Raw genomic sequence first — 26633 nt, 5'->3', positions numbered from 1 at the left:
CTCTTCCTCCCTCTACGGTCCCCTTAAGTCCTTCTTGGCTGCTCGAGGAGCTGCCACGTGTGCAATCCCAGCCCTTTACCCTTTCCTTCCCCAGCCCTTGGGCCGGGCTTAACTCCTTTGATGCCAAATCTGCACCCACCACCCCTCTTTTCATTCATGTACTCATTCATTCATTCACTCAACAAACACTTGTCATCTACCATCTATATGAGCCCGGCGCTGTTTCAGATCCTCGGAACCCAGGGAGGACAGAGAATGTTCCCGCTCTCCAGCAGCCGATAGTCTAGTGTAATATATAAAGTGTCCCGGGGAGAAAGAAAGGTGAAGGAGGGCAGGGAGAGGTGGGTCTGGGGGCAGGAGGTGGTCAGGGAAGGCTTCACTGAGAAGGTAACATGGAGCACAGCGGACGAGGTGGCTGGCGCCCTGGGGGAGGTGGGGAGGGGACTGTACAGGTGTCTTGGGCTGGAAGGGGAGTGGTGAGGCCTGGTGGGCGGCGTGTTGGAGCTAGAGGTGCAGGTCGGGGTGGGGTGGGGAGTGGATGGAGCAGGGCGTGGGGCCCGTGCAAGGACTCGGCCCTGGAGGGTTTTGAAATGTGGAGGAAGATGCTGGCAGTGCAAGGGTGGAGGTTGGGTGGTTGCAGCTGCTGGGATGGTCCAGAGGGAGATAGATGCTGGTGGCCTGGGCTAGGGACCAGGGTGGAGGTAGGGAAACGCGTGTGTGTCTTTAATTGAAATTCTTTACTGAGGCAATTATAGATTCACAGGCAGCTATAAGAAATAATACAGAGACAGCGGCCTCGTACGCTTGGCCCGGTTTTCCCCAATGGTAACATTTTGCAAAACCGTGGTACAACGTCACAACCCTGATATCAACCTGGATACGATGTGTTGCTCATACTGGGATGTCCCCAGTTTTACCTGGACTCACTTGTGTGCGTTGTAAGTTCTATACAGTTGTATCCATTCTGTACAGTTTTATTTTATTTAGGCTCCTGTCTCCTGACTCTGGACTGTCCCAACCCCACAGGGATTTCTCAGGTCCTCTTATGACTACCTTGACCCTTCTTCCCTCAGCCCTCGCCCAACCCCTGGCAGCCACGAATCTGTCCTCCATGTATAAAATTTCGCTGTTTCCAAAATGTTCTATAAATGGAATCGTACAGCCTGTAACCTTTGGGGATGGGCTTTTCTCACTCAGCGTAATTCCCCGGAGATTCATCCAAGTTGCCTTGTGAATCGAGTCCGTCTGGATGCCTTTGCAGGTGGAGCCAGGGTTGGAGTGTGGGGTTCAGGGCTGGAGGTGTCCAGCATGGAGCCCGAGGCCTTAGCTCTGAGGCTGAACGGGATCACCCAGGGAGGCGGAGTGAGCACTTAGCGATTAAGCGTCTGCTGTGTACCAGGTGCTGTTCTAGGCGCAGGGGATGCAGCCATGCCTGAGAGATGGGAAGAGGTGCCTGTGGGGGCCGCCAGGCTGATGCGGGGCTGGAGGCCTGGGATGGGTGGGATGGGTGGGGGACACCTCAGGATCTCTCTCCCTCTTTTCTCGCTTTGCAGCCAGGGAAGGTGGGGACCCCGATGAGGCCAAGAGCTCCTCCCTGGGGTGGAGGGTGCAGACGAGAGGTTTCCAGGAGTCCCGAGTAAAGTGAGAAAAGAGCAAAGTGTTGCCCCTCAGGCCAGATGGAGTCCATTCAACAGAGACTGACCTGTCTTCTGAGACGGCCTTTGTCCTTTCAGAATATTGTTATTTCTTTGACACAGGGATGGGGTTTAAGGCGGGGTGAGGGTGGGGAGTCTTTCAGTGTCCCTGCGTGCACACTGACAGGGTTCGGGGCCAGAGAAGCCCTGAACCCGTGGACCGACTCCCCAGCTCCCAACACAGTCCGCTCCCCACGTCCTGGTCCCCACCGCTGCCGCCGCCTCCTGGCTGCCTCACTTTTCTGTCAGGGCTACTCATCGCTTCCCTCTCCTTTCCTCTCTTATTTCCTCATTTTTCCCTCTCTCCTCCATCTTTTTCCTCCTCCTTTTCATCCATTTTCCCTCTTTCTGAATCCCCCCCCTTATCTGGTTTCCACATCTCTATCGATTTCAGTTCTCTCTCTTTTATATTTTTCTCTCTTGGGTTTTGTTTGTTGGTCGTTTGTTTCTGCCTCTACCTCCCTTTGTCTGTGTCTCCTCCTGCTCTAATTACCTTCATCTCTGTTTCCACCAGGCTCTCTCTGTCTCTCCCTCTTTTCCTTTCTCTCGCTCTCAAACGTTATCTCCCAGACTTTGGAAACCATCCCTTTCCACGCTCAGGGGGCCCAATAGATGAAACGTCCTGGTCCGACCAGGACAGCGCATGAGGTGAGTTCCTGTGAAGGGGCTTCGTGAAATCAGTGCCCGGGCCCCTGGGGCTGCAGAGGTGGGATTGGTGCAGTGACGGTAACCGTCCGAGGCTCACAGGCCACCCGGTGGCAAAGGACGGGCTGGGGCTGAGACCAGGCTGGAGCTCTGAGGGCACCGGAGTCTGAGTCAAGGGTGGATTGGGAAGGGCTCCTGAGGCCACCCAGATGCCTGGAGTGGGAGAGAAGGGGCCCAGGTGACAGTCCGGGCGTTGCCTCAGAAGCAGGTCCCTGCAGTCCTGGGTGAAGAGTCTTTCTGGGCAGGGGCGAGAGGTGGGCCCGTGGGCGGCTCCTGAACGCCTGCTGGTCCCGGTGGACGCCTCTGTTTTTGCCCTGTTGGCTTGTTTATTTAATGGAGAACAGCTGCCCGTGTTTGGGATCCCGACAGAAGGGTCGATTGTGTCTGTGTTTGCTTTCTGCCTCCCAGAGCTAATCGGTGCTATTTCTAACATCCTTTTGTGGAGTCAACCACCTCCGAGGTCAGCCAACGAAACCTTGAGGATTCTCTTGATAATCAGCGCCAGAGTGAGAAATGTACGGCTCTGGGGCGACAGTCGCCGGCCGCTGGGCCCTGGCCAGCTGTTGGTTGGGCTCGCGGACGTCAACGTGGAGAAGCTCCGTGTGACGGGGAGGCCGCCCGGCGGAGCGTGCCGCTGGGCGTGGGCAGCTGGTGTGTTGCCCTGGCCTGGAAGAGGATCTTCCTCTCCCTGCTCTAAGCCAAGAGTATGACAGTCCCAGCGCCAGCCAAAGCCATCCACTGATGTCCCCCCAAACTCTGCCACTGCGGCCACCCTTTGCCCCATGATGTTTTCTTAGCCAGGAGCGCTGGCTCCGCGCTGTGCACAGAGCCGATCCCGAGTGACCTTTCTGAGGATGGAGAACACGTTCCCAGTTTGGAATCCACCTCTGTCACCACGACCCGCTACAGAATTGGCGGGTGCAGAGCAAAATGAAAATCTGGGGCGCCTTTGTCAGAACTTACTAAGAATTTCAAGACGGTAACAGCAGAGCGTCAGACCAAGCCATGAGGCCGGCCCTGCCCGTCACTTGCAAGCGTCATGCTTTGAGTGGATCTTAAGCTTGCTGCGTCTTAGTCTCCACATCTGTAAAATGGTATTTACAGTCCTATCCTCTGCATAGGATTGTCATGAACAGTGACTGAGATAATGTAAGGTTTAGCTGCCATTATTATTATTATCAGTGACATTAGTATTATTATTTAATAGCTCATTATCTGTGTTGTTCCCTTCAGTGCTTCACATATGCTGCCATGGATGAGTTTTATTTTCTTATTTATTATTATTATTTTTTAAATATTTATTTATTTCATCGCATGGGATCTTAGTTGTGGCTCCAGGGCTCCTTTGTTGCAGCACGGGGGCTCCTTTGTTGTGGCACGTGGGCTCATTAGTTGCGGCTCATGGAATGCATGCAGGATCTAGTTCCCTGACCAGGGATCCAACCCGGGCCCCCTGCATTGGGAGCGTGGAGTCTTATCCACTGCACCGCCGGAGAAGTCCCTATTTATTTATTTTTAAATGACCTTTTATTTTGAATAATTTTAGATGTGCAGAAAACTTGTGAAGACAGTACTACTGAGGGCTTCCGTGCCCCCCTCACCCCGTCTCCCATATCCTGTCATCTCGCGTCACCTGGAGAGCTGTCAAGACCAAGACCGCACATTGGTCCAGTACCGTTCACTGAACACCAGGCTTTGGATGTTACCGGATTTTTCTTCCTCGTCTGTGGTCTGTTCCAGGCTCCCGTCCAGGGCAGTGCATTGCTTTTACTGCGTGCTTTATTGATTTATTTAGGCCACGCCACATGGCGTGCGGGATCGTAGCTCCCTGACCAGGGATCGAACCTGCGCCCCTGCAGTGGAAGCGCAGAGTTCTAACCACTGGACCGCCAGGGAAGTCCCCTGTGTGCTTTTTATTTATTTATCTATTTTTAATGATTATTTATTTAGGCTGCATCGGGTCTCTGTCGCGGCACACGGGATCTTCGCTGCGGCGTGCATGCGGGATCCAGTTCCCCGACCAGGGATCGAACCCGGGCCCCCTGCATTGGGAGCGCAGAGTCTCACCCACTGGACCACCAGGGAAGCCCCTACGTGTGCTCTATTTTTAATGTGGGTCACAGACCTGGCCAGGGTGGGGTCACCAGCCTTGAGCCACCCCGAGACTCCAGAATGGGTCCGACCGGGAGTCCTCAGCCGGAGACGTGATTGTCATCGTTGGTCTCAGGCTCCGGGGCCCCGACTTGGCGAAAGGCCAACCCCCAGGCCCTTCCTGCTCTGCCCGGGGTGGTGAGAAGATTCATCCGTTTCCCGTTGCCTGAGTGTCTCCTGTGCACCAGGCTCCAGCTGGTGCTGGGGCCCTGGCCCTAACGACTGGCTTGATGCCCGTCCCGATGGAGCTCGGCCTGGTGGGGAGCCGGGTGGTAACCGAGGAGAGAGGTAAACAGGCTAGGCTCCACAGTGCTGCCGTGAAGGAGGGCAGGTGACACAGATGAAACTGGGCCTCCCTTAGGAGAGTCTGAAGGAAGGAAGGAACCAGCAGAGGAAGACCTTGTGGAAAGGCCTTGATGGGGACAGCGGGTGCCAAGGTCTCCCGTCACGCAGACCCTGGTGAGATCCAGGAGCAGAAAGAAGGCCCCAGGCTGGAGGGCTGTGAGTGATGGCAGGTGACGGACGGAGTTTAGAGAATCAGGCTGGATCATGTGGGTCTGGGGTCAGATCCCCCCAGCTCCAAGGTGGCAGACAGCTAGCAGACAGGTGGCCACAGCGATGTGGCCGGCGGACCGCACGGGCGAGAGCACGCAGCTCCTGGAAGGAGGGGCCGCTGCTCAGTGCCGGTTGCCCATCACTCTCCAGTGGCCCAGAGCTTGAGATTTTTTTAAAGGGAAGCTTGAAATCCTTTTTTTAAAGAGAAATGGCATTTCATTCAGAAGTATGAGAACACCAACAACCAAACAGACAACAGTGCTAGTAAACTTAGCCCAGTGGAAGCCAAGCAGGACACGCCTGAGGACTGCTCATGCGTTGGGGACCACGGTGGCAGGGCCTGAAGGCCTCGTGGAGGAGCTGGATTTTATTCTAACGACAGTGTGGGACTTACTGGAGGATCAGACTCGTTTTTTATGGCGGCCCCTCAGGCTGCCACGTGGAGAATGAGTTGAGGGCAAGAGCAGCGGCTGGGAGACGGGGTGGCAGTGGCGAGGGGGAGAGGGATTGGGGAAGAATTAGCAGAGGGGGTTGAGGATGGGCTGGATGTGTCATGGGAAGTTGGGTGGCCCCCAGCTTGCCGGTTTGGGCAACCTGACTGAGGTTCCGGTTAGTGGGTGGACCCACAGTGAGTCAGCTGACCCCTGAAAGCCTCAGTTTGCTCATCTGTAAAGAGCCTTTGTGATCTTCAGGTTTGAGTCTCTGGAATGTAGCAGGTGCCCGATATACATATAAGGCCATGGTAATTAGACAGTTACACTCAGTGGCCAGGTGATGAGAAGCAAGGCCCAGGTCAGACACCTCCCTCCTCCAGGAGATGGTGCTGGGAGGGCAGAGGGCCCGGGGCGGTGGGCAGAGGGGCCAAGGTTGGAGAGATCAGACTCCGGGTCAGAGACCTAATTCTGGAGGGTTCTGTGCCAAGACTCCGCCTACCTGGTGTCCTGTCTTTCCTCCTAGACCCCATATGAGTTTGAATTCAGTAGCCAGTATCTTGGCAGAACTTCTGGGGCTCCTTCTCTGCTGGTTTCCGTGTTAAAGCTTTTCGTCCAGCTAAAAGCCGAATCCACGGGGACCTGGAAGCCGTCTAGGGCTGCTGCCGGGGTCAGCACCGCCTCTAACAAGATTACACTAGCTTGTCCCTGCTGCTGGGGTCCCCCTGGGTAGGGGCTGCCCCATCTGGGAGCCCCCAGCCCTGTTCCTGTCGCCAGGGCTGCAGCAGCCTCCCACTGCCACCAGCAGCCGAGGTGACCGGGACGGCAGAGGCAGGGGCAGGAGGGCAGCTCCTGTGCAACCACCGTGAGGCCGGCCAGCCCAGCCCTCCCGGCAGGAGCGGACACGCAGGGCTGCTTAAGAGAAATGGGAGGGGCTCTGCTCCCAGCTGTCAGGGTGGAAGCCTGGGGGCCCTGGAGCAGACACAGACGTTGCAGGCAGGACGGGCAGGCGTGGTCTGAGGCGCAGAGAGCCTGTGAGGGGGACGGAGGGGGGAGGCCAGGACCCGCGGTGAGGGCCGTGAGGGCTGGCTGAGGTGGGGGCCGGTGCCAGGAGCTCAGAGGAGCCCGCTTGACTCTGTGTGACCCTGGGCACGCGGCCTACGCTGTCCCCTCCAAGCCAGCTTTCCCCTCCACAAAACGGCCCCATTGCCATACCTGCCTCCCGGGCCCTGGAGTGCACTGGAGGGGACCTCGGGTATAGGGCAGCAGCCGCTGGTCTCGGCAGCGGCCCGGGCGGGCCGTCCCCACCCCAGGGGGCCTGGGCCACGGATGGGAAGCATCCAGCTCCTCGACAGCCCCACGGTGACGTGAGCTGGGAGCCGCTGCCGGCTCAGATGCCCGCGGGGCGAGGCAGGTGCTGCGGACAAGTGAATCAGGCCTGGCGGGGACGGTGGCAAGCCTGACAGCACATGCCCAGTGGAGAGGGGCCAGCTGGACGCACCCTGCAGGGATATCGGCCCAGTGCGGCCAGGTAGCTACATTGTTCAAGAGAAACAGGAACTTGATTTTTTATTTTATTTTATTTATTTATTTATTTGCGGTACGCGGGCCTCTCAATGCTGTGGCCTCTCCCGTTGTGGAGCGCAGGCTCCGGACGCGCAGGCTCAGCGGCCATGGCTCACGGGCCCAGCCGCTCCGCGGCATGTAGGATCTTCCCGGACCGGGGCACGAACCCGTGTCCCCTGTATCGGCAGGTGGACTCTCAACCACTGCGCCACCAGGGAAGCCCTTGATGTTTATTTGAACCATCCTGGTTCTTCCATGTTGGCAGGCAACTCTTTTTTTTTTTTTTTCCCTGGGTACCAAATTACTTTATTTGAAGGAATGGTACTAAGGAAAGGACTTGTATATGTTTTGGTAAAACTTACAGAAAAGGTAGAGGTAACCCAGACATGCATGCACTGGCTTGGGGACCAGGGAGGCCACCCCTGTGGCTACGGGAAGCCAGCCTAAGGCTTGGCTCTCATCATCACTATTTCCCAGGGTGTGCTTGTCTAAGAGATACCGTGCCGTGCCAGGTTCGGGGGCCCCCATCGTGCGCAAGGTGGTTGCGTGGTCACCCAATTCTTTAATGGATTTCACCTGCTCATTCAGATAATGCGTCTCAATGAAGTCACTCCAATAGGGGTCATTTTTCTCCGTGGCCAGTTGGTGCAGTTGCAGTAGTGACTGAGTCACGCTTTTTTCCAAGTGTAGCGCACATTCCATTGCATTCAGCCCGTTCTCCCAGTCATCACGGTCTGGCTTCCTGATATCCTGAAGGAAGATTCGGCCACCCCGGTGGTGCTGCAGCTTCATCAGTTTCTCAGCCTGTTCCCTCTCCTCACAAGATTGGTGAAGAAAGTATTTGGCCAAGTTCTTCAAAGCCACATCATCGCGGTGAAAATAGTACGACACGGACAGGTAGACGTAGGAGGCGTAGAGCTCCAGGTCGATCTGGCGGCTGATGGCGGCCTCCGAGCCCTGGTGGTAGTTCTGGCGCACCTGCGAGGGGGACGCGGTCGTCGTGGCGGGCGGCTGAGGTGAAGCGGTGGCGGGGACCTTGGGGCTGTCGGAGGGCGCTGTGAGGTGGTGGCGAGGGCTGGCTCTGAGCGGCCGGCCGGAGCGGGGGACGAGCGCCAGGTTCCGTCCAAGCGCTTTTGAAGCAGGAAACCGCGGCGACTCTCCGCGAGGACTCAGGTAACTCATTTTGAAATTTGCATGAGCCCATCCAGTCATGCCTGCGGGCCAGACGCTCCCCAAAGGCCGCCCGTTTGTGCTCTCTGAATAGACTAAAGGGGACGCTCCCGAGAGTCCCAAGGTCGGCAAGCAGACGCTGGAGGGACATCCCAGGTCCTGGGCGAGAGCTCAGCCCCCGGCCCCACTCAGCCCCAGGGCCAGCTGTGTCCTGGCTCAGTGCTGGGGCAGGGCGGGCCTGGGTTTGAATTCAGCTCTGCCAGTTCCCAGTTGGGTGATCTTGGGTAAGTGTCTCTCTGAGCCTCAGTTTCCCCTTCTGGAAAATGGGAGTAGGGACACCTGCCTCTCTCAGCGGCTGTGGGCACGAATGAGCCGGGAGCCTGCAGGGCCCACCAATGGGCTGGGCACTCAGGAAGTGCTCACTACTCGGTCACTGTGGTTGAAGTGAGAGAGGCCGGGGGCTTGGTCTGTGCTGATGGACGGAGATGTTTTTTCTCTGCTTCCCTCCACCCCGCTCCCACCCAATAGAATCTTTTATTTTAGAATTTGAGACAAGTTGCTGTGATAATACAGAGAGTTCCCATATGTCCCTCACGCAGTTTTCTGTATTGTGAACATCTTGTTTTACTGTGGTACGTTGTCACAGCTAAAGGACCCACCTCGATACATGGCTATTAACTAACCTCTGCGGTTTATTCAGATTGCACTAGTTTTTCCCTAATGTCCTTTTCTGTTCCCTATTCAGTCGCCACGTCTCCTTAGCCACCTCTGGTTTATGACGGCTTCTCAGACTCTCCTTGTTTTTGATGACCTTGACAGTTCTGAGGATTATTGGTTAGGTATGTTGTACACTGTCCCTCAATTAGAGCTGATCTGTTGTTTTTCTCGTGGTTAGACTGGGGTGATGGGTTTGGGGGAGGAAGACCACAGAGGTGAAGTACCTTCTCATCACATCAGATCCAGGGGACATGCTGTCAGCGTGACGTAGCACTGATGATGTTAACCATGACCCTCTGGCTGAGGCAGTGTTTGCCAGGTGTCTCCACCAGGCTGTTACTCCCGCCTCCTCCCCCTCCTCCCTCCTCTACTTTGTGGAAGCAAGTCACCGCGCTGCGCCCACTCAAGGGGAGTGGAGCTCCTGCAGGGGGCAATGCATACGTCAGTTATTTGGAATTCCATTTTACCTTTTGGAACTATTGCGAGATCTACAAGTTTTCACTTTTTTGGTGATCATTCCATTTCATCATACAAACAACCTGGGCTGAGTCCTGGCTCCACCCATTTACTACCTGTGCCACCTTGGGCTACTTGCTATTAACTGGAGTGATGGTGAGAGTAATAGCACGTGTCCATCAGGCTGTGTTCGGCGGCATAACAGAAACCTGACTGAAGTGGTTTAACCAAATAGGGTTTGTGTTTTTCCCTCATGGGACAAGAAGTCCTGAGTGGCCAGTTGATTCTCCTGGCTACTGCCCTACCATCCTTAGCCGGTGGCTTTTGTCCTCATGGTCCCAAGGTGGGTACAGCACCTCCAGCATCACTGCTGTGCTCCAGGCAGGACTCCATGAAGTCGAAGGTATTGTCCTCATTTTACAGAGAGGAAAGTGAGGCTCAAGAGGAAGAGAAACCTCTGCCTCGAAGGAGTGCTGGGGGTTAGAGATAATGTGTGCAACGTGGGCCGCAGGAAGTGTAGTTGTTGTTTTCCCAGTAGGATGGGCTTCTCCCAAGTCCCCTGGGGCTGGAGGTGCCTGGTGACCTGGGGGATGAGGGTGAGTCTCTGGCTACCTGAGCTTCCACCCATGGTGAGCCTGAGGCCTCAGCCTCCCAGAGGATGACCCACACTTTGGAACCTCAGAACCTGGCCCGCACGTGGGACAGCGGTGTGGCCTTTCTTTTGAGGTGGAGGATGCTTAGCCAGGACAGGCTGGAGTTGGCAGTGATGACCCAAGAGCAGCCAACCAAATAATACTCCGGCCTGGGGACAGTCAGCAAGGTGGACCTGGGCCTAAATCCTGCAGCCTATGTCTGGTGACCTATCACTTAGTGCCCACTTGCATGGGAGATACAGAGATGGGTTTGTCATTCCTGTTCTATTTAGGAAGATAGATTTAATTCTGGGGCAAACTGAAAAAAACAAGTCTGGCCTGCCCCCATCTTTGTAAATAAAGTTTTATTGGCACGCAGCCACGCCATTACTTTCCATGTTGCCTGTGGCTGCTTTGGTGCTGGGAGGGCAGAGCTGAGTAGCTGTGACAGGGACTGTGGGGCTTGCAAATGTTTACCATCTGGCCTTTTGCAGAACAAGTGTGCTGACCCTGGCCTGAACAGAAAGCAGTCCAGGGAGATTGGGATTGACATATATACACTAATATGTATAAAGTAGATAACTAATAAGATCCTGCTGTATAAAAATAAATAAGTAAAATTTAAAAAAAAAAAAGAGAAAGCAGCCCAGGATCGGGAATATGCAGCTGGGGCTTCCAAGAGGGAGATACGAGGCGGGCTAGGACTCACGAGGAGCCGTGCGGGATTTCTGCGGGCAGGAGTGGGCAGATGGCACAGGCCCTGAGGTGGGTGGGCAGACAGTGATCCGACTGGGGGGCTTCAGCGGAGAGACCCCGAAGCCAGGCTGGCCCGAGGCTCCCCCTTGCCACGTGCTTCAACAGCCCTCTGGGGGCTTTTTCAGGAAAGGAGCCGCTTGGTGGTGCAGACAGCCCAGAGGGCCAACCCCGAGGCACCCACCACCGGAAGCGGCAGGTTCCAGAAAGGTGACGTGGCCCCGTGGGCCCGGGGGCCCACAGGGGAGCACCCGTAGCTCCTCTGCCCAGCCACCGGGAGCTTCCAGATCATCTGATTTTCCAAGAGTAGCTAGCTGGCAGTCTGGTTTTCCTGAGAAATCTGCTGACTTTTTACATGTTTGCAGTTAATTCCAGTTTTTAAAAACCATGCAGCCGACCAAGCACACACATGCATCTGGTGTGTGGGCTGCAGGTTTGGGAACTCGGGGGTCCGGGGTGGAAGTGAGGAAGATGGGGGAGGCTGTGTAGACCCAGGAGAGCATGCCAGGCCCAGCGCCCCAGCTCCAGAGACCCTCCTCCAACCGGGAGCTCGGGCTGATGGGGGCGTGGGGGACTGGGAGGGAGGGCGGCCGAGCCCTGGACCTGTGGTGTCAGGTTTCTGTGCCTCCCGTCCTGTCCCGCTGGTGGAACCTTCCCACCTGCAGGCGAGGGTGGGAGCCTGGAGCAAGCGCCAGGGAGTTGGACAGTCCTCCTGGCTTACCTGGCCGCCCCTGGAGAAGAATCTCAGTACCAGCTGCAGGTGAGGGGGGAAAGGGGGAGCTCTCTGAAGTCCCTTCTGAGATTCTCCAGGATTTGGGCTCGAGGCAGGAGCCCAGTAGGGCGATGGGCGGGGGCTGGACCTGGAGCCGGAGAGGCCTGAGTGGACCCCGGCTCTGTGGTTCCCTGGCCCCTGTGACCTCTGAGATGGGGACAACTCCTCCTGTTGCAGGTCATCCTGGGTGTGAGAGGGCTGGGTTCCCTTGGCGTCCGGGGTGCCTGCGACTGGGGCCTGGCCTCCGGTGTGTGGTCCTGCTTTACCCTGACAACATGTGGGGCCTCGGGCTGCTTTTAGCCTCCCACGCCGGCCCTCATCTGCCGATTCCGCCACTGGTTTCCAAGCGCTCGTCCGTGGATTTATTCTTCACTTTAGGCAGGAGGCTTGGTTGCAAGTGACAACAGCCCAGGTCACCATGGCTTAAGCAAAGAAGAGAATCCCGTGGTCTCAAGAACAGGAAAGGTCCCAAGGTGACACTAACCTCGGGCAAAATTCGATTCAGGTGCTCAAATGATACTGTCAGGACTCTGTTGCTTCCCCTCCCAACTCGGCTTCCTTGTGTTGGCTTCAGTCTCAGGCAGGCCCCTCAGTGTGTCAGAAGTGACTGCCAGGCTCACGGGCGCATCCTCACTGGGACCTGGGAAGGGGGGACGGGGGCAGGAAGCAGCCCTGTCCCAAGAGCCAGAGTCCCAAGGCTGCTTCTCATTGGGTGAGCTGGGGTCACCTGCTCACTCCTGGACCAATCACGGCCCAGGTGGGTCAGGCCTCCTCTCACTCATCCTTCAGCTGTGGAGGTGGGCAGAGCAGCTCCGCTGGGGAGCTGGCAGCAGTGATTCCACAAGACGGCCAAGATGCCGATACCAGAATGGGACGTGGAGGCTGCACAGGCCGAGATAACATCCCACGCCCTTCCCATGCCCACCCGCTCTCCAAGAGCAGCATTTGGGGCTGAAGTGGCCACATTCAGAGCCCCCCGGCTCAGCTCAGGGCCCCCCTTCCTGGCTGACTGCAGGCCCAGATCTCCAATGAGCTGTGAGTCACTTTCCCACAGATCTTCCACGTGCCCCAAGATGTTGGCAGGGGCTTGGTCCAGGGCCAGCATAGAGCTGCACCAGCCTCTCTGCGGCCTTCCTCGCCACCTTCCCGGCTAGGGGCCCCTTTGAAAAGGAGCAAGCTCGTTTGGAATGGCTCATTCTCCTGGGCCCCTGTGGGGTCCTGGCGAGCACGCGTAGCTGCTGTCTAATAATCCACAGTGCCGCCTGGCTGGGCGCTGGCACAAGGCTCACCTCTCCCTGCGTCCCCCTTCTCCTTGCTTTCTGAGTGCGGGAAGGACGTTTCCACTCCGTCACCAGCAAAGACGCCACCACTGCTTGCATTAGATCTCGCTGGAACTCAAGATACGATTATATCTGAAGCTGCTAAGGAGTCTCTTAGGATTACTTCTCCTTGGTTCCTTCATAATTATATGGATTTTCTCCTTTTTCGGAAGCCTGTCTCCTTCAGGGAGGAGGCAGAAGCCCCATCCCTGTTGGAAGAACCATTTGACAAAGAACAGGGAGTCCAGAGGCCCAGGATCTCCAGGAGAGGGACACCGGCTCTAGCCCGGCCTGGCCACTCACCCTTGGGGCCCGTGAGGCCTTGTCTGGGTCCTGAGATCAGGAGAGAAAGGAACCTGTCTTTTCAGGATCACCAATGTGCTTTGGCCCCCAAGCCTTGTGTCAGGACAAGGGAGCTGGTCTTTGAACTGTCATTACTTGAATCTTGCATTTTCTAGATACTACAACGGCCAGTTCTCAGGAGGAACTGGGTGAGGATATTCTAAAACGATGGCTTATCCACAGACTGCATCCCTCAGGCTGTGAGATGCATCTTGGGGCTCGTTTCCCCGTTGTGTTTTGGTCACAGCGCTCACAGTCAGAGGACTCAAGTCCAGCCCACAGGGGTGGGTGGCAGCCCTGGGAAGGTGCTGGGAGAAGGGGGGACAAACGCATCCCAAGTATCCCCCAAGCGGGCTGAGCCGAGTGGCTGACCCGGGGCCGACTGGTTCAATGTTCCCTGTGCCCTTTTGGGAGGCAGACCCTTGGCCAAGGTGAACTGTTCGTCCTAGCTTTCCAGATGTGCGTGGAGACTCAGGGAGGTAAGCGGTCCCCAGACACCCGAGTGCCCAAGTGCGGTCCACCTTATCTGAAGCCCTTTTGTGGTTTCCTTCTGCAGCAGAGAGAGGGCTGGGGGGTGCGGTAGCTCAGGGCTTCGGGGCTCAGACATTAGAATCTGTTCACTCTCACCCCAAATCCAGCCACTCTCACCTTTAAGGGATGCCTACCTGCAACAGCTTCCACTCTGGTCCCGTTTCCCCTACAGTCTAGTCTCTGCTCTTTCTAAAACACTTATCACACACACACACACACACACACACACACACACACACACACACTCTCTCTCTCTGTCTGTCTCTCTCTCTCTCTCTCTGTCTGTCTCTCTCTCTCTCTGTCTCTCTCTCTCTCTCCCTCTCTCCCCGTCCCTGGTCTCTTAGGATAAAGCCCTTAGCTCAGCCTCCAGGAGCCCACATCATCCGGCCCTGCTTTGCAGCAGCATCCCTGTCTACACTCTGACCCGGCCTGACTCCAGACTGAGCTGCCTCGGTGCCCGCGGCCCACCACACCACTCAGCACTGTGCACAGGGCGTCCACAGCCTGGTCCACTGCACGGTCCACTGCACCTCCGGCTCCCCCTCCACGCAGCCCCTCCGGCCGGGGGTTGGGGTCCTAGGTGCTGAGCCTCTGAATGCCTCCTGATCCCTCCGGGATGAGATGGGCCTCTTCCGGGTTCCAGGGGCCTTGGTGCTTCAGCGCACGCTGGTGGTGTTTTCCTATTGGTTCCTTTGTCTCCAGATAGAGAGGGAGGCCCATGATGGCTGGGGATGCGTCTACGTCACAGCTGTGCCCTCGGCCGGCCCTGGGCATTCAATGAGTTAGTGGTTGAGTGGACAGATACTCGGACAGGTGGGAGGTGGGTAAGGCACCTCCCGGCGCGTAGTCTCCCCCAACCACCCACGAAAGGGGGGATGGTCACGGTGTCACCGTGGGGAAGAAGCATGGGGGTGGGTAAGTACACACCTAGTGCAGCGCAGAGCTCGTGGACGGGCTGGGCTTTGGGGGAGCTGTTATTAACTACGGGCTGGAGCCACACACCTGTGCGCTGGCACCTGTGACTGCAGCTGAAGGCTGGGGCAGAGCTTGCTCTGGGCTGAGCGGGCAGAGGTGGCCTGGAGACCAAACAGTAGACGGAGCTGCGGGGGGAGGGCGGAAGGGTGGTGAGAGGGACCCCAGGTGGAGACGTGCAGAGCCCTCCTCCCTCTGCACCCCTGGAGCCCCACACTCCTGCCCATCTCCCTGCTGTTCCGCCCCAGAGCCTAGCAGACCCTCCCTCCTCTGAGCAGGTCACAGTTATTGGGATCGGCCCTGGCTCTACGTGAGAATCACCTGAGAGCTTTGAAATACCCCGATGCCCAGGCCACACCCCAGACCAACGACATCAGACTCTGGGGGCGGAGCCTGGGCATAAGCATTCCATAAGTCTCCCAGGAGGTTCCCCGTGCAGTCACATTTGAGAAGCACTGTTTGAGGCCGTCCTCTGTAAAAGTGGTTTGACCTTGAGATGCCTGGGTAACCCGCAGGGTTACTAGAGCTTGAGGAGGGTTGCTTGATGCAAAATCTCCCCTCCCTAACCTCCCTGCAGCAAAAATCCACACCAGAAATAAGTAAGCACTTCTTAAAATGGTTCAATTAAAAAAAACAAAGTAACACATGTGTGTGGCCCAGGCTTCGGGCAGCACAGATGGGCGCACATTCAAAGAAGCATCGGCCCGACCCCAGCTTTCCCAGGGCCTGGCCCACGGCGCTGTCTCGGCTCGAGGTGGCACGAGGTACACCTGGCTTTCTCAGTCATCCCTCCTCAGAGCCCGGTTCTCTCTAATGCTGCGGAGGGCTCCGTGGACACGGACCAGCCCTGCCAACCTAGCTCCCCACCACGTTTCAAATGGGCCGGCTTTGGCTGTCACAGGCAGTGTCACCAAAGAATCATGGAATCTTTGGTCAACTAGTCTCCCTGCAGGATGAACTCCCGCAAGTGGAGTTCTTGGGTCTCAGAACAAGTGGCTTCACGAGGCTGATGGGGCACCTGGTTTTCTGTCATTCCAGAAGCTGTGGACGCCGGCGGCCCCGACCTTCGAGCTGCCCGCGTTGTACAGAACCGAGGACTATTTTCCTGTGGACGCCGGGGAGGCAACGTGCCGAGCTCCCAGCTGCCAAAGGCGTCTGTGAGCCCTGCGGTCCTGCCGTCAGGGACACCGGGAAGTGAAATCTGTGTGCCGCGCAGATTGTTCGTTTTGTTTTGTTTTGTTTTGTTTTATTGTTGTGGATGCGTTTTCTGAATTTTCCCCCTTGCTTCACATGGGCCCACAGGGTTTGGAGAAGCATTTAGAACCCACAGGTGGGCAGTGCCTCAGAGATGAGCTGGAGAAGGCCTTCTCCACCGGCGTTTGTCCTGCCTGGTGTTCTGGACAAGGTGGTCACCCAGGGGGATGGGCTGTGGGGCCTTGGATTTCCCTTTGCCTTGGAAGGGCTTTGCACAGACGTTGTGAGGGGCTCGCGCGGTGCCCCCAGGGTGCGTGGCTCCAGGTCCATGCGTGTCGGCCGGTTTGTGTGAACCCCAGTGCCCACTGGCCCTGTGAACCGTCTCAATAAACGTGTCCAGGTCGCCTGGGTGTAAATGTTTCCCTGATGGGTGCTCCTGCCGCCGGCTCAAGCCTGATCCTCAGAATCTGCTTATTATGAAGCCCCTCGCCTGAGGGGAGGGTGCAGCTGGCCTTCAGATTCCCAGCAGAATGCAGAGATCGTTCAGATTCCCTGGAGTCCTCCAAGGTGTGTTTGCTTTAATTTCTTCTCATGTAGATGAGTTTCCTGCTATTGTTCTGAAATGTTGGATTCCTCACTTTGGTGATGGATAGTTCTAGTTTCTGGAATCCCTCCCAGAGCCAAGAACACACACACACACACACACACAGACACAGACACACACACACACACACACACACCCTGTATTTTCAAGGAAATCTGACATCATGAATCTAGTGAGATAGTGGTACCAAAGCAAAACAAAGAGTTGAGTCTTGCCAATTTTAGAACAAGTTTTTTAAATTTTATTTATTTTTGGCTGCATTGGGTCTTCGTTGCTGCCCATGGGCTTTCTCTAGTTGCGGTGAGTGGGTGCTACTCTTTGTTGCGGTGCAGGGGCTTCTCATTGCGGTGGCTTCTCTTGTTGCAGAGCACGGCCTCTAGGCGTGCGGGCCTCAGTAGTTGTGGCACGCGGGCTCAGTAGTTGTGGCTCGTGGGCTCTAGAGCGCAGGCTCAGTAGTTGTGGCGCACGGGCTTAGTTGCTCCACGGCATGTGGGATCTTCCCGGACCAGGGCTCGAACCCATGTCCCCTGCATTAGCAGGCGGATTCTTTTTTTTTTTATAAGCAAATCACTTGGCTTTTCTCTTTTTTTTTAATTTTATTTATTTTATTTTTGGCTGTGTTGTGTCTTCGTTGCTACACGTGGGCTTTTCTCTGGATGCGGCGAGCAGGGGCTACTCTTCATTGCGGTGCACGGGTTTCTCATTGTGGTGGCTTCTCTTGTTGCAGAGCACGGGCTCTAGCCGTGCGGGCTTCAGTAGCCGTGGCACACAGGCTCAGGCTCAGTAGTTGTGGCTCGCGGGCTCTAGAGCACAGGCTCAGTAGCTGTGGCGCACGGGCTTAGTTGCTCCGCAGCATGTGGGATCTTCCCGGACCAGGGCTCGAACCCGTGTCTCCTGCATTGGCGGGCGGATTCTTAACCACTGCGCCACCAGGGCAGTTCCTTAGGACAATTTTTTGAACTAAAAGATATAAGTGAACCCCTTGTTTCAAGTACAGCCAGCGTTTTGCGGAGATAATTGTTGTAAAGTAAACATAATTCTTTATTTAAAAATGTCAAGACGTTATTTTAAATTATTGAAGTAAAGTTTACAGGCGGAAAGGTGCACCTAAGTGTATGGGTCACTGAATTTTCACACACTGAACACATCTGCTTAACCCTCACCCTGACCTAGAAACACACAAGCATGATCAGCACCCAGAAGCCCCCTTGTGCTCCCTTCCAGCCAGTGCCCCACCCCCATCCAAACTAACACTACCCTGACATCTCACAGCATAGACGGTGCTGGTGTCGGCGGCTTCTGTACCTTGTAACTGGAGGCGGAGTGGCGTGTGTATACTCGGCGTGTCAGCTTTGTCCCTGGCTCCCCTGGCGGACACTGAGCCTGTGGCGGCATCCCAGTGGCTGCTGACCGTTCATTGTCGTGGCCGTGATGTATTGATAGGGACTGTTTTTAACGAAGGAAGCTTAGCTCTTCCCCGTGCCCTGGTCTGCTCAGGGAGAGCAGAGCTTCAATGGAAAGTTCCTTTTTCAGACAAGTGGTGAGGACAGCAGTTTCTGGAAAAACGGGTATATGTTGATTGCTGAAGATGCCCAGGCTTCTTTCTCCTTCCAGAGGCCGAACCAAGGGTCTGGGAGAGGTGAAGGGGAATGTCACAGGATTAAGCGACAGCAACAGAGGTGTCCTAAAATAGAGACCCACAGGACCGTGACTAAGAGCTTATAGGCTGTGAGGTCAACCTGCCTGGGTAGCGCCATCATCTCCTGCACATCTCAGCTGTGTGGCCCTGGGTTAGTTGCTTACCTTCTCTGAGACTAGCCTCAGTAAGATCTTCCACAGTAAGAGACAGAGAATAACGGCACCTGCCTGTTGGGGTGTACTGAGGAGGAAATGAGATGACCTGTGTCAGGGCCCGGCGATGGGCACTGGGTAACAGGTGGCTGTGATGGTGACCAGGCTGGGTGGGGGAAAGGCCCACTGTCCTGCGTTTCTCAGTTGGCTCGTGGCATCCAAGAGCCTCAGCAGGGAGTGGCTTCAGAACAGCCTTACATTTCAGAGTAAGAACGAGTCACAGGAGAGTGAGAGCTGCCAGAGTCCAACTCGCACCCTCTGGTTTTGCTGTTCTGGGACTCTTTTGGGGATACCCCCCCCACAAGGCAGCGAGGAGGGGTAAGGTTGTAGGACAGTATCTATGGGGAAAAGGTGACTAATGAGCTAGAACTGGCCTTTCCAAGTTTCCTGGAGTTGCAGTGCCAAACAATGAACTTTCAGGGACACTTGGAGACGCTTAAGGGGAGGGAAAGCCAGGACACAGAGCCTGCCAGGAATTCCTGACCTCAGTCCTCTGAGCTGCTGGTGCTCTGTCCTGGTGCCAGGTGACCTGATGGGTGTCCCCCGTTAGAGCAAGTGTCGGATGTGTCTCCTAGCAAATCAGCGAAAGCCTTGACGCTGACTTGGGAGGGTCAAACCCAAAGCCCACGGCAAGGGTCACTTTGCAGCCTATGAAAGGGTGATCGTTTTCTTTCTCTTTTTCTTTCATTGGTGGCTGTTTTTGGACAGGGGCACCAGGGTATAGGCCATTGCAAGTCTTCATAAGAGCAAGGCCCTTTGGTCGATCATTCCCACCTTCCCCGTGGATGTGAACTTCACGTCTGTTCAAAGTAAGAGGTTTCAAGACGGTGGCCCACAGGCTGGCAGAACTGTATGGTTTGCCCTGAACTGTTTTAAAATGATTTTCATGTTGAGACAACTGGGTAACCATCTGGAAAAAATAAAGCGAGTTCCATACCTCATTCTGTACACCAGGAACGGTTCCAAAATTCCAAATGGATTAAGGAGGAGTTAAATGTGTAAAATGAATTTATAGAATAAGGAGGCAGAAACATTGGAGAGTCATAAAAAAAAAATCCAGAAGCCATAAAAGATGAAGAATTGGATTATATTAAAAAATTTAAAATCCTCTGCATGGCAAAAACAAACAGAAAATTCAACCAAAAAAAAAAATCTTAAAACAGAACGACAAAATCCTAAGCAAATTCAAAAGACAAATGACCAAAAAGACAAAGGACAAACTGGGAAAATATATTTGCAGCTTGTATTACAAAGGGGTAATCTCCCTAATATATAAACATCTCTTACAAATAAATAAGAGGAAACCCCCCAGAAAAATGGCAAAGGTTATGAATAGGTATTTCACAGAAAAGAAAATGCAAAAGTCATTTTAAAGATATGAAAAGATACTCAACCTCAATCTGTAAGTATAAAGAATATTGAAATTAGTTTTCACTTATGCAGGCAAAAATAAAACGTTTTTGATGACACTGTTGGTGAAATTTTGAAGAAATGTGCATTCTCATACGTTGGTGGTGGGACATGATTCTCATGGAGGTCCATGGGCAGTACCTATCAAAATTAGAAATGTATATACCCTTAGACCCCTAGGGCCCAATTCCACCCCTAGGGATCTAGCCTCCCAATATATATACACACACAAGAGAAACAATAAATGCAAAAGTTTATTCACTGCTCATTGAAATAGCAAAAGATTGGAAAGAACCTAAGTATCCATCAGTTAGGGATTGGTTCAGTTACAGTAGCTCCACACATGCATGCATGGGTGGAATCCTATGAAGATGTAAAAATGGATTGGGAGTTCTTTGTGACTTGGTATGGAGATATCACAAAAGCCAAAGTGGAGGAAAAGGTACCTGATATGCTACCATCTGTGTGAGAAAGAAAAGCATTCAAATTCTCTGGGAGGATAAACAAATATTTGAGAATGGTGAATACCTACTGTGGGTGAGAAGTGGACTTTCCATTTTATTTTAAACTTTTGGTATTTTGGTGTTTCCCTATTCAAAAAATTCAATTAAAATCAGTTGCCAGCAATTAAAAATCAGGGCAGTTCACATTAAGAACTGGATTTCCAGCTTCTCTTCAAAAACGAAAATAAGGCAATATGGGGCTCATATTCTTGCAAGAATGAGCCACAGCTGAGTCCCTTTAGCAGGGCCGCACCCTCCGGGTCTCTCTTGTATCTAAGTTATCTCACTGATTTCTTTACTGCCTGGCCCCACAGGTATTTGCATTTGCAGAAGTCCTCAACAAAATAGCAGCAGACTGAATCCAGAAATATATAAAAAGGATTACACACCATGACCAAGTGGGCTCTCTCCTAGGAACGCAAGGTTGGTTTAACACCTTAAAATCAATCAGTGCAACACACTTGGATTAATAAAAGTAAAAAAACCCCACATGGTCATCTCAAGAGATGCAGAAAAAAGCACTTGACAAAATCCAACATCCCTTCATGATAAAAGCTCTCCTTCTTGGGGTGGAAAGGGGAGTTCTCAGAGAAGAGGTTAGAAGCTAGGCAGACACCCCCAAAGGGGTCTTGTTCCAGGATTACCGGTTCTCTCGAGATGACCTGTTGACCCAGGCACCTGGAGGCATCAAGGCATTTCCTTCCCATCTTAAAGCAAAATCCTGCTTTGTCTTTTTTTAAAAAATAAATTTATTTATTTTATTTATTTTTATTTTTGGCTGTGTTGGGTCTCCGTCGCTGCGCACGGGCTTTCTCTGGTTGTGGTGAGCGGGGACTCCTCTTCCATGCGGTGTGCGGGCTTCTCATTGCGGTGGCTTCTCTTGTCACGGAGCACGGGCTCTAGGTGCGTGGGCTTCAGTAGTGGCAGCACGCAGGCTCAGTAGTTGTGGCTCGCAGGCTCTAGAGCGCAGGCTCAGTAGTTGTGGCGCACGGGCTTAGTTGCTCCGTGGCATGTGAGATCTTCCCTGACCAGGGCTCGAACCCGTGTCCCCTGCATTGGCAGGTGGATTCTTAACCACTGCACCACCAGGGAAGCCCCCCGCTTTGTCTTATGGTCAAGAGCACAACCATCTTTGGGTTTGAAAGAATTCAAAGCAATTCTGACTCGGAGCAGCTGTCACAGAATTTCCTCTGTGAGGCCTATGTGCTCGCTGTAGATTTAAAGCATCAAAATTCTTATCGGTAAGCACCAGCTGGATGCACTTTAGGCTTGCAAGCCGCTGGGGAGGGGCAGCGGTCTGAGGCTTATTTCTGCCTTCTTTGCGGGGACTTCTGGGGAGTGTGCTTTGCTGGCTGCCTGGGCTGCTGAGGCAGAGGAAGGAGTATGGAGCCGACTGCAGTGGGCAGGTGTACTTGCTCTAGATAATCACATGATTCCCTCAGAGAACCAAACCAGGCAAGCCTGACTCTGCTGGAGGTCGGCCCCTCAACCGGAAGGACTTTCTCATTGGGTCTTCCAGGGAGCAGTTCCGTCCTAAAGGTAGCGTTCGGCGTTTCGCCAGCAAGGCTCTTCTGGGGGAGCCGCGGCCGAGGCGCGGGAGAGGGAGGAGGCCTGCGGGAGCGCCCTGGACGATGAGGTTTGTGCTTTTCCTTTGTTGGCACCAGGACTGGGACTGTTTGCAGCGGTGACCCCGCCAGGGCGACCCGTGTAGGCCCGCGGTCTCATCATTGCTCCTGGGGAACCGGCGAGACCTCAGGGCATTAGCTTACACGTGTAACATTGTTTTCTACACACAAGTTGCATCTCTGGGTGTAGAGATGGGGGTTCTTAGGCTGTCCGGCAAGTGCGTGTTTGTTGAATGGAGAGAAATAGAATAAATGGTCTTAAACGGGAGACCACTGGTAGCAAATACATGAATCAGGGGAAGGCTCACGCTGTAGCCTTGGTCCTTGTGTCTTTAGAACGATGGTTCTCAGGTTTGCCTGGGAACCACATTGGAGTCACCTGGGCCACAGCTCAGGCCAATTGCATCAGAATCTCTGGGGGAGGGTCCCCAGCCTCTTTAAGTGTTAAAAATCCGCAGGTGATTTCAAGATGCAGCCAGGTCTGGGAATCCGTGCTTTGGAAGAATAGCAGTTAAGAGACTTTTCAAGGAGGTTTCCTTTGAAGAGTGTAGAGGCCCCAGTATCTGTCTCACACCCTCCTGAGTGTAGTGGGTAGAATCGGGCTTGAGGTGGCTTCTGGTTTGGGTTGAATTGATTGCACCCCAGCTCCAGAGATGGGTATTGCCTGATCTAAGCCCATCGAGGTAATCCTAGCTCACAGTGACTCACCGAGGCTTAGGTCTGGCCTAAGCCTACCAGCCACAGAAACTAGTTCTGGAGTGGTCCAATTAGCTCCAAGTTCAGGACTCTCCCTCTGTGGTAAGGGAGGGGAAACCCTCTCTCAGGGCAGGTGAATGGGAAGCAACACGAACACCAGGGTCCCTCCTTAGGATGGTGACCGTGTGGGTGGCAGGACGGAAGCACGGACCTGACACCCTGCTGACATCACTGAGCAGCCTGCCCTCCTCGGCCACAGCTGTTACCTGTGTCCCCTTTATTAAGCCCAATCTGAGTTGGAGTTCCCGTTACTGCCAGTGAGAGCCCTATTTCATAAAAAGGAGTGTAAAGCCAGGTAAGAAGAACTGGGTAATGATTGGGCAAAGGCTTCCCTGGGAAGCACTCTGAACCGGAGCCATCTCTTGACAAATGGTTTGGTGCCACCTGGCATGCATCAGGTAACACGAGTCCATGGAGACACATCCAATTCTTCCAGTCTCGTCTGGGCCAAGGAAAAAGTCTCATCTTGGTGCTAGTGTGCCCTGGGCCCTTCTGATTTTCCTTTTTAACAAACAGAGCAAGTCTCAGGCTCACAGCCCTCAGCAAGCAATGACAGGTGGCACATTTTTAGTCTAACGTTTTGTATGTGTTTTTAGGGATGCCTTCATTAATGGCAAATTATGCTGGTGGTTCTTTTTTTGTAGAGATGGTTTTCCCTTTCACAAAGGGGAGTTGAAACGTACTAAGTATGTAAAGCAGCTGTTAGGCAGATGTGGCAAAAGTGACAAAGATGGCAATGTGAACGAGTATAGTTTGGGAAACGCTGTGCCAGGGAAACTATGATGTGTTGGTTTAGAAACCAAGGCTCACATGTCTTTGCATTCATAGCAGGGAAAGCCTTTCTTAAGAGGATAGTCTTCAGCCAAGATCAAGGCTGGATGGTGCGGCTGGGAATTCCAGGGGCTGTGGACTCAGATATCCTGAGTCCAAGTCAGCATCTCCCCTCTGCCAGCTGGAATCTTGGGACAAGTTGGCTTCTCTGAAACTTCATGTCCTGAAACCCAAAACCTAGTACTAATACTCCCTTTAGAGGATTTTTTTTGTGTTGGGGGGTGGTTTAGGGAATTGGGGCAGGACTGTTTTGAGGACTCAAATTATCTTGGAATCTAATGCCCTACAACTAGTCCCAGGAACACTTCTGTGATGTTTGGAAAGTCCTTGAGTCAATATGTACTCAGGATGTGTGCTGAGCCCCAGGCATTTTCAGGAACAGTGCTGAACTCCTAGGAAAGGTGTAATCTCACCCCTGGCCTGGAGGTCCCCTCCTTGGAGGGCTCTGTGTTTAAGCCTCTCTCGGAGTCCTCTTCCCGGGGAAGCCCGTAGAGCTGTGTGCCAGCAGTTGCAGCCACCAGCAAGTCGTGCAGTCGATTTTTTCGCCAATGGTCCCCAAGGCAAGGTCTTTTAATTTTTAGATTCCCAGATGGCTGCCCCATGTACACAGCTGTCACATTCTGCTCCATTCTAGATGGCAGCCAGTATGGCGCTGACATCAAATGCATTGGAAAAGCCCTTTTATTTCTAGCCTCTTGCTCTATCAGTTCCCAAAAGTTGAACAATTTGCTTATTAGGCTATCCATTTTGCTTCACTTGGTAATAAGACATTCATAAAGGTACAGCAAGATTTTTATTGCAAAAACCAGTTTAGGTTTAAATGGCCTCGCACCTTTCTAAGGTATACTGATAACACTGTACATAGCTGGAAAAAACCAGAGAATGTGTCCTGGAAATGACTATGGACTTTCCCTCCTGTGTCCTCTTAGCTGGAGCACTTTGAAATCATGACTTAAGGATTTTCAGGATACATGCAGTTTTTGCCTTATATGCCAATTTTTGAACACAACTCCATTAAGCTGTAATTCCACTAGGATTTGTTATAGTGAATGTTAAAGTTAACTTTTTAAAGTGGAGTAAGTTGATGGGAAGTAGCAGGATGCAAAAAATTACCAAACAGTGATCCAAGTTTGGATCCGTTTTTGAGCTAGCCTTCTAGTAGTAGTTGGCAGAAAACACCTTTTTTTCTAACTTGACTGTCTAGTTTCTCTCAGCTGAGTCGTTCCCTAGACCACGTACATCATGGTGGCCAGTTAATAACTGGTATGTTGGAATGCATTTCAGAATGGTGAGAGCAGCCTCTTCCTTTTGTTTTCAGTCCTCTGGGGGTTTAGGAGTTTGAAATGTTCCTACATGACACTTTGGTGAAACCTGCCTGCTACTGGTGCCAGGCCAGTGAGCTACAGGGTGGGTTGGCAGTTAAGGGTCACAATGGCTTGAAAAGATCATTGCCTAAGGGAGGGGCAGAAGGCTGACCGGCTGCTCTGTGGAATCCAGATTCAGTATGCTCTACCTAGTCTCGCTGGTGAAAAGTAGATTTTTCCATCACTCAAGCTAAGTGGTTCTCCAGCTCGCGTGGCACAGAATCACCTAGAGGTGATTTGGGATTCCCATCTCAAGGTTGGGTGCTGGTAGCCCACAATGTGGGGAACCACGCCTCTATGTGGCAGTACTCACTTGGCAAAAGCAAGCTGGATGGCTCCCGGGGAAGTGTTTCGGGCGGGGCACGCCCAGTCTTGATGGAGCATTTTCGAGTCAGGCACTTACTTTGTCCCCTCCTGAAGTACTGTGCGTCTTTGCAAGTGGGTAGGCATTTCGAGCAGACAGAAACACAGCCACAGGGGAGAAAAGGAGGCAGATCCTTTTTTACTTGGAATTTAAGAGGGGACAGAGAGCTGTTTGCTGAAGACCCTGTACTGCTCAATGACAGGGAACCAAAGATGGGACAAGAAAATGCTTCAAGGTGCTGAAAAGGGAGAGAAACCATAGTGCTACTCAATCTGAGTCTGAAACTCATGGCCACAGGAAACTGAAAGGGCAAAAAGTTCTCTGGAATTTTGTTTTTCCTTGTTAAAAAGCAAATCTACAGGATTATTCAATCTACAGTTATAGACCTTCTCCAATTAGAAGATGGCAGAATGCCAGTTTTTATTTCCAGATTATTCCAAAAGCAAACAGTAGCAACAGCATTTTTTAAAAATGGCTTTTATTGAGACACTTTTAGGGCTTCTGCAACATTTCTACTTGGAAATCTTCTTTATTTCCAGTTCTTAGGTGGCTAAACTCTTCTCATATGCCAACAAGGCCCATTCACACCACCTCAGGAAGGAAGCATACTCATCTATCTTTGTTCAAATGTCCAACCTGGAACGTCCCCCCACCCCGCCCCACTATTTTGCACAAGTCTCACTAGCACTCCATGTAGGCCTCATAAGCCCAGGCTAAATTCTTCCTACCTTTTAATTAGGCAGTCTAATTTCAAAACAAATGTGAGATGGCTTAAATGCAGCTGGTATTACTGTCCTCAAGGGAAAGAGACCTTCTCAATGCCGGTTTTTCTGATTGGGTAATCTGTAGCCTCTTAACTTGGGGACATCCTGTCCTAAATGCTAGCTGGTGTCCACAGAATTTATAATCTGTATAATGGAGTTAAAGTAGCTCCGTGCCAGCCCCGAACACCCTAAAGGTTCTAGTCTATTTTTGTGCTTTCTCCTGTATTGTTTTTTGAGAGGCACGACTTTACATCTTAGGGGAACGTCGGTCAAACCTTTATTCCTGTGTAGCAAAAGCATTAACAAGATGAACCTTCTGGGAAGAGTCTCAGAAATCATGGAAACTAGCCACTTCAGAACTCTTTAGGCCAATGTCCCTGAGAGGTGACTGACCAGCCTCTGCATGGATTGGAGCATCCATCCCATCACTGTCCTAACTGCCAAAAACATCGGCCTAATTCTGCCTCTTTGTAACTTTCTGTTTAGTACGGGGTTGGCTCTTGGGAATCCATGCATAGTAGACGCATCATACCAGCTCCTTGTATCTTGACAGCCCTCCAAACGTGTGATCTCCAAAGCCTTTTTCATAACAGCAAGATGG

General features: G+C 53.2%; 1 protein-coding gene and 1 pseudogene across 8 annotated transcripts in view; one reads left to right on the top strand and one right to left on the bottom strand.

The window, feature by feature from the left end:
- Positions 1 to 16380, top strand: part of BCAS4 (breast carcinoma amplified sequence 4) — a 61089-nt gene extending 44709 nt beyond the window's left edge. For 7 of the 8 annotated variants that reach the window (XM_027087001.1, XM_027086998.1, XM_027087003.1 and 4 more), the window contains one exon: positions 15805 to 16380. In XM_027087001.1, the coding sequence (XP_026942802.1) occupies positions 15805 to 15927 (123 nt within the window). In that variant the 3' untranslated portion in view covers positions 15928 to 16380. The remainder of the gene's footprint in view (positions 1 to 15804) is intronic. The other variant, XM_027086996.1, reaches the window with a different exon arrangement.
- LOC113609425 (ferritin heavy chain pseudogene) lies at positions 7393 to 8284 on the bottom strand (annotated as a pseudogene).
- Positions 16381 to 26633: the final 10253 nt, after the last annotated feature.

This window comes from Aethalodelphis obliquidens, unplaced genomic scaffold, assembly GCF_003676395.1.
Source record: "Aethalodelphis obliquidens isolate GAN/ISIS:26980383/991018 unplaced genomic scaffold, ASM367639v1 scaffold57, whole genome shotgun sequence".
Taxonomy (NCBI): Eukaryota; Metazoa; Chordata; class Mammalia; order Artiodactyla; family Delphinidae; genus Aethalodelphis; species Aethalodelphis obliquidens.
The sequence above is the reverse complement of the archived record's forward strand: the minus strand, read 5'-3'. Positions and strand labels throughout refer to the sequence as shown.